This window comes from Notothenia coriiceps, unplaced genomic scaffold, assembly GCF_000735185.1.
Source record: "Notothenia coriiceps isolate Sejong01 unplaced genomic scaffold, NC01 NC01_scaffold00030209, whole genome shotgun sequence".
NCBI lineage: Eukaryota > Metazoa > Chordata > Actinopteri > Perciformes > Nototheniidae > Notothenia > Notothenia coriiceps.
Window position 1 is genome coordinate 3,173 of NW_011362910.1, and position 7,942 is coordinate 11,114.

At 37.6% G+C, this 7,942-nt stretch overlaps 1 protein-coding gene across 1 annotated transcript; it reads left to right on the forward strand.

Moving 5' to 3' along the window:
- The first annotated feature begins 1,021 nt into the window (after positions 1-1,021).
- Positions 1,022-5,220, forward strand: cfap20 (cilia and flagella associated protein 20). The gene is made up of 6 exons (XM_010787146.1): positions 1,022-1,605; positions 2,421-2,500; positions 2,613-2,724; positions 2,820-3,008; positions 3,812-3,925; positions 4,132-5,220. The coding sequence occupies exons 1-6, from the start codon at positions 1,522-1,524 to the stop codon at positions 4,135-4,137; spliced, it is 585 nt and encodes a 194-aa protein (XP_010785448.1). The 5' UTR covers positions 1,022-1,521; the 3' UTR covers positions 4,138-5,220.
- The last annotated feature ends 2,722 nt before the right edge of the window (positions 5,221-7,942 follow it).

Genomic DNA, 7,942 nt, shown 5'->3' on the forward strand with positions numbered 1-7,942 from the left:
TTTTTTCAAACAGAGCAAATATATCTTCAACAGCAGCAGTGAGTCGCTGCTTCTTCAACGACAACAGCATTTGGACTTCACTCATGTTTACTAGATCACCTTTTCATGCAAACTCCTTTTAAACACACCGTTTCTCTCTTCATCAAACTCTCAATCTGACTAGCGTTGCTAACGTGTTTCCTGCTAGCATGCTAAGCTAGCTCCTATAGTCCGAGGTAAACGCTCCAGAAAAAAAGAGCAAAGAGTCCATTCGGAGGTTTATCCAGATACACAGATGATGGATCAGTAGTGCTGGAGCTCACACACACTTTCTCAGAAACACACAGAGAGAGAACCGTAGTGACGAGATGCCTCCTCGATTCAGGTTACAAATATCTGGGAACTTCACTTCTTCTTCTTCTTCTTCGTCTTTGGTGTTTATTGGCGGTTGGCAAACCAACCTGTAGGTGCATTACCGCCACCAACTGGACTGGCGTGTGGACAAGAGACTATGCAGAAAAATAATAAAAGAAAAGAAAGAAAAGAAAAAATAAATAAAACTCTTATTTTAAATGTATCAATTTCTCTTAGAAACGTAATAATTTCAAAATCTATATTGCCTGATGTTTTCCCTAACAGCCCTGAAAGTGAAAAGTCATGGTATTTTGCTTTCTTCAGTGTCTGGAAAAGCACATTCCTCAGAGTAATATATTTCCTGCAATGCAGTAAAACATGTTCGACAGTTTCTTCTGGATTGAGAGTCCTGTATGACCTTATTCTCATCCGAGAAATTACATTTTCTTCCCTTCTTTTAAACCCCCCCTTCCTTCCATCCCCCACATACATTTGAATTTGATAAAGAAGTCTTCCTGTATCATTAATGTCCCAATGTTCTTGCTATGTTGTTTGTGCATACATATTTCTGTATGAATGTTTTAACCTCCGCTTTGCTAAGTGGAACTATATGTCTGTTCGTAATTCTGAGTGTTTGTTTTATGAGTCTTCAAACAAATCGTGCTCAATTTAAGGCGAGGCCTTGCATATGACACACACCTGCAGGCTGCACACCTGCTAGCCTGTTCCATTATTCGTTCTCCGAATGCTAGGAAGGATTATTGCCTAGCCTCTGAAGGACCTGACTCGGAAGGACATGTCCTACCAAGGAAGCGTCCTCGACTTCTACTGCTGGGCGAGGCTAGCTTTTCGTTGCCACAGCTACCGAGTTGCGTAACCATTTAAAAAGAGCCGAACAACGCCAAGAGCTTCTGTTCCTTAGCAACACCAAAATAACAAGGAGGTGAAAATTAGCCTTCTTTACTTTAACATGTCCCAGGGAGGACGTGTGGGGATATCACAAAACAAGACAAGTCCGAGTTAACCAAAAGCTGTAACTTCTGACAGCGGAACGGGTTATTTTGTACCGCACGGAACCAGTTGCGTTGGGGACGGAAACTAAATCTGTAAACAAACGTAGCTAGCAACGGTTTTAGTTAGTAGACGTAAACACATGTGCAAAGACACTGTGGTCTCAGCTCAAACAAGATGTTTAAAAACACGTTTCAAAGCGGATTCTTGTCTATTTTATACAGCATCGGCAGCAAACCACTTCAGATATGGGATAAAAAGGTGAGCAGAGTTACCTATTATTATAACTATCTTCCTTAGCTAACGTTAGCCGTGCTAGAGCTAACTAGCGTTAGCGTATGTGTCTCTGTTGGAGCTTTAGCTTGTTTTGCGTATACGCTAGAAGCTTACGTTATTTTATTCGATAAGTGGATTTAATCGGATCTAGTAAAATGGTGTCGTTATGATAAAATCATTGATTTATTTAGTCAACCCCAGTTGATATTTCCTGTTGTTGATAGTCTGAAACAAAGGTTACAGTAATGATTCAAGGCATAAGCATTGATCTGAAAGTAAAGTATGGGTCTTGTGTTGCTCATAAAACATCGAACTAGTTTTCAGTCATTGTTAAATAACTAATGCAGGATACTAGGTGGACCAAAAGGCGCTGTTGCCATGCAACAATTAATAACAGGAAAAAACACTTTGTTTAAGATTCTGAGGTTAACTCACTTTCAACACCTTGTTATGTTATTTATTGTGCCTGTTGTAAGATTAAGTTAAAACTCACAATATTATATACAGATTGTTTTACCAAGAAACTGAGATAAAATGTTAGCCTTGTTTTTGTATCCAATAGATTCATAACAAATGTATATTCATGTCGTTTTGAAATATTTGGGAGCTTGCTTTACTTCATGCAGTTTTCCTATTTAAATGCATCCTTACCTTTTAAACAGTATGTCACAGTTTATGTAGAAGAAGAATTATATAGAAATATTAAGTGAAATTATGGTGACAGCCATCCTAAACCAATGTGACATCGCTTGATTTCTTTATGTACATTTTAAGAAAATACAATTTCTGTGCTTTCACAGGTTAGAAATGGTCATATCAAGAGAATCACAGACAATGACATCCACTCACTGGTGTTGGAGGTCGAGGGAACAAACGTCAGGTGAGTTTGTGGCTATTTTAACCGATTTTTTAGCTCAGCTTGACTCATTATTAAAGCTCTAGTCACTAATTTACCACCCTTTTATTTTAATCGTAATTTCTTCTCTCTGCAGCACCACATATATAACATGTCCTGCAGACCCTAAGAAGACGTTGGGCATCAAGCTTCCTTTTCTCGTTATGATCATCAAAAATCTCAAGAAGTATTTCACCTTTGAAGTCCAGGTGATGTTAACATTCTTGCAGATACAAAACACTTCCATTTCTTGGTGGCAGAAAGAAACAACTCAAGCTTTATTTTTATCTTTTCCATATTTCAGGTGTTGGATGATAAAAACGTTCGGCGGCGCTTTCGGGCGAGTAACTATCAAAGCACGACACGAGTGAAGCCGTTTATCTGCACGATGCCCATGAGACTGGATGACGGCTGGAATCAGATTCAGTTTAACCTGTCGGACTTCACCAGGAGGGCTTATGGGACCAATTACATTGAGACGCTGCGTGTACAGGTGAGTAGACAGGAAACGGGCGAACTGTCTCCAGATGCTACTTGCACTTTCACTAGTGTGACATAATAATAATAAAGCTTTATGTATATAACATTTTTCATACAGCACGTGCAGCTCAAAGTGCTTGACAAAATGGCATAGATCACAATTAAAGAATATAAATAAACTACAATAAATTCCCCTCAGATCATAATAAAGACCTTTACAGATACATGCAGCATAGCTACAAAATATAACATGTTAACGGGTTAAGAAACACAAGGAGGTAAAAGCTAATACAAATACAAATAAAATACAATAAAATAAATAACGATTCCTCTCTGGGAAAAAAAAGACCCACGACTAAGTGAATCGATGCAACAATATGAAACTCTACAAAAATAAACATATAGGTACAAAAAAAATTAAAAGATAAAAGTAATACAAAATTCATATTTCTAATAAAGGGTAAACAATTAAAATATTAAAAGACCAACATAAAAGGAAATATTGCTATTCAAACTTTTCAATATATAATAAGATAAAACCCTTTAAGACCTATAAGATAAATAAAACAATATAAAAGTAGGTAAATAATAAAGACTAAAAGACCATTTAAAAGGGGTGGGGGGTAGCTAATCTAAAAAGATTTCTCTTTAGCTGTCGTTTAGAAATGTCCACTGAGTTGGCCTCTCTGATATTTCCTGGTAGGGTGTTCCACGGTTTGGGAGCGCAGTGGATAAAAGCGGCCTGACCCATTTTTTATTTTTTTATTTGTAAGATTGTACTATTTTTTTAATGAATAAAGCTATGTTTCGTTTCAGATCCACGCTAACTGTCGAATAAGGAGAGTGTATTTCTCAGACAGACTGTACTCTGAGGACGAGCTCCCTGCAGAGTTCAAACTCTACCTGCCCGTCCAGAACCAGAAGGCCAAGGTAACACACACACACACACACACACACACACACACACACACACACACACACACACACACACACACACACACACACACACACACACACACACACACACACACACACACACACACACACCTTTATGTTTGCATGTTTACAGTTTGTTTAAAAAGATGATAGATATTAAGCTGTTGATCTGACAGTTTGTTTGTGTTTGTTTCTTGCAGCAGTAAGGATTCTCCCCTGCACCGTCCCCCCTGAGCTGATGTGGAGTTTAGCTGTAAGATATAACTGTGTGTAAACATGTGATTAACTTTAAAACTTTGCAATATTGTAATTTTTGAACTTTGAGTTTTGATTGCCGTCTTGTGTTGCTTTCTGCACAATAAAGTATTTTATGTACTCATCTGTCATCACAGTTTTAAATATAATATAATCTATAGCATTAGTTAATCGTACAATAAATCTTACAATTGCCAAAATAGTTTAAAAAAAATCCATTCTTAAAGCAGCCATGTGCTGGCAAATAACTGGGAAACAGGATAGGAGGCTTCACAGTTCCCTGCTGATATAATTAAGGCTCAGTTAGGGCTGTATTAAATACAAATATATAATAAGGCGATCCATGTGAATGTCTGTCAAATACCAACCATAAACAAACTGCAACGAACAAAAAGAGACAAGTCCTTTCTTCAAATATAATGAATCTTTATCAAATTACACACATCATTTCAAGTGAAAGGCTCGGGAAATGATTTGCATTCCCAAAAAACATTATAATCTTTGTTTCACTTTGGATTTCTGTGAACAGTATGAACAGATTAGTATTGCATTTATTTCAGAGCTAAAGTCAGTTTAGCTTAAAGCTGCATCTTCAGCATTTCAACTCACATTGCAAGGACAGACGCAGCACAGTAGTGTTGTGAAAACAGGAATAATGAGGTGAATAAAGCACACAAAAGAAGGAGGAGCCATGAGATGCAACATATCCTATCTAAAGCTGTGGTTAGGACTCAGGACTGCACCCTGTGACTTTAAGTAAGCTTGTAAACAAAACATTTTTCACAGAAGAAAACAAGTTTCTCATCCTATAAATGAGAAAAAGCATATTTTCTTTACATTTCTATTTATCATTTTACATTGTGATTTCATCTGTACCATTGGATTTTGCCAGTGATTACTGATACCGACGACTTGTTATTTTATTTAGTATTCTAGTTCCCCCACCCATGAAAACATGCATATTGCATTTTGGGAAGATGCTGCAGAAGCAGTTTTTTGCTGTGAATTGTCAATGAATACAAATTTTAAAAAACCATGCAATCTGCTGCTCACTGATTCAAAAGTCCACACAGATTTTAAACTGGATCATATATTTTTTAAATCAGGTAAGACCAACTGATAATATGGCTCTTCAAAAAAACATCTTCTTTTCATCAATGCATACAAAATATCGCCTAAAGTGATAAGCTGTCACATTAAAACAGGTATTTAGAATATGTGCAGGAGGTCTTCAATTTCCCAATTTTTCACAACATTAAATATAAATCTATTGCCTACACAAATGAAGGTAAGGGTGTATTTGGCCTCGGTTTTTTTGACGTAAAACAATTGGTCGATAGAATTATTTAGACCTAGTTTCAACGTGGTTTTACAGCAGGCACATTTTTAATAAGGAATGCCAACACTCAGTAGTTTTGATAACTGGTAGTAGAATTTAACAAATGAAGCTCAGCGCAAGTTCAACCAGGAAGACCTCACTCTGCGTCACTCCCCAGCTTAACCAATCACTTCGCTCTATTCTCACAAGCCTATCATAGCGCTTCGCTAAACCTTTTAAGTCTGCTCTCCCCCCTCTGACAGCTTTCATTTCATGTGACTCTTCTTCATACAGTCTATAGACTCAACCAATAGACTGTATAACGGTATAAACGCAACCCTCCTCCACCCCTTTTTCACCCGGGGGGTTTCATCGGATTGTTTTTCCCCTCCCGAATGATACTCCTGCACAACTGGGCCTAATCGCCAAAATTCCATCACATTCATTTTTGTATTCCTGGCAATAAATATGTATTCTTACATCGAAACCGTCTCTCCTGATTGAACAGTGTTCTCCCTGAAATTTGCTTTAAACTAATTTAAATACAATTTTTGGGATTATTTGTCATGATGAGTCAACTTTCACTGTGTACTTGGAAAGCAGATTAAAACAAATGTAAAATAACAGAAGAAGCATCTAACTCTTGTATGGATATATCCATATATGTATTGCCATCTTTTTTTTTTAAACCAAGACAATCATTTTCTTTATAATTTGAACACTGAAAAACCTATGGCAAGAAAAGGCTCTCATTATTTCCACTACAGCTGCTGTTCTACATCAGAACAAACCGAAATTAAGCCCACTTTTATAGGATAACAAAAATACCAACAAGCAAATTATCAAACATACAAATTATTTAAACAAAGCTTATTTTCCTCACATGATTGATATATCTTAAAGAATACATTTGAAAAATATATTGCTTTAGTCAACGGCATGCATCTACGGAGCCCCTAAAGGGACTTCTTTTTGTGTTTTTTTGAGAAAGTTACCGGTGCACCAAGGGGGAAGTGGAGCACACAGGAGACAACCATTTCACTGCAGACTGTTATGTTCACGTGGGGAAATTACGGTGTATACATTATTTGAGATATATTTCAAACTCAGACTTAATTTTATGGACATTTCGGACAGGGGTGTAGAACTATTTGTTCAAGCACCGGATTGGCAAAACAGGAGAGTCTGTAAACCAGTCTGCTTTGATCTATGTCCATGAGTACCTGCTGCCCGCAGCTGTTTTAAAGTGAAACACACACACAGAGCGGAGCTGAGCAGAGCACAAACAGACTCACATCCCCCCTCTCAAATAATGTATGCACCGTCATTTCCCCACGTAAACATAACAGTCTGCAATGAAATGGTTGTCTCCTCCTGTGTGCTCCACTTCCTCCTTCGCGCAGCGGTAACTTTCTCCAGAAAAAATCTCCCTTTAGGGCTTCGTACGCATCTCTTTAAAGTGCAAAAACATTCATTGGTTCAAATCAGCAAATCACTTATTGCATTAAATTATTGGTTCAAAATAATACATCACATCAATTATAATTTAGTGCAACGTAACTGTTGTACCGACACATAACATTTGACTAAGTATAAAATAAAACCTCTGATAAGTCGAATGCATTACAAAAGAGACACTTAAGCCAACAGAAAACACACCTCCAGCTTGTTCTGTAACACAAAGAGTTTGCATTGATGGCGTTGGAGTTGAGAAACAGAAGAGGAAAGGCTGCCTGGACGTTCACGATTGTACAAATAAAAACAAAAACATCAGTCTACAGTCTCTCCCTCATTGTTTAGCTTCTTTCTTTCCTTTCCTTCCTTAAATCTTTGTTGAAAAATATCCTTCAAATACACATTTCTTCAACAACTGCACAAGATCAAAAAGAGAGACTTTCAGAATGTACACTATGAAAACAATTATTAAATCACTGGGATCTTTCTTATATTGCGATTTTAAAGGTGGGGTAGGTACGTTTCAGAAACCGGCTTGAGATACACTTTTTGTTATATTCCATGGAATGCTCTTAACATCCCGATAGCAATGAATATCTTAAGTGCTTTGACAAAAGATCCATAAAAAATGTATTGCCGCCCTGTCTGTCAGCCTTCCATCTCGTGCACGCACAAATGTATCTCGTGCCCTCCTTGGGCGTGCCGTCATTGGGCGTGCATTGCAGCAGTACTTCAATGACTCGCCAGCAACAGGCGGACACTTTCACCATGGCAGAGTTAGGTTCAACATCGTCTACTGTTTGCAAAAGAAAAAATGTAACGGAGCAAATTAAGAACAAAAAGAAAGTGGAAACTAGGAGAAGTCAAACCAGAGTCAATATCGGAGTTGCTTTGGCTGTGTAGTATTGCTAACCTAGATGTGTTTAGCTTTGCCTGATATGTAACGTTACTGCAGCCTGCTCTCGCGCAGGAGGTGCTCTGTA

What these genes read in the sequence shown, in the direction of transcription:
- cfap20 (XM_010787146.1), top strand. Translation starts at nt 1,522, where the DNA reads ATGTTTAAAAACACGTTTCAAAGCGGATTCTTGTCTATTTTATACAGC. An exon ending in TTCAGATATGGGATAAAAAG is followed by an intron (nt 1,606 to 2,420) that starts GTGAGCAGAGTT and finishes GTGCTTTCACAG; the next exon opens with GTTAGAAATGGTCATATCAA. An exon ending in GTCGAGGGAACAAACGTCAG is followed by an intron (nt 2,501 to 2,612) that starts GTGAGTTTGTGG and finishes TTCTCTCTGCAG; the next exon opens with CACCACATATATAACATGTC.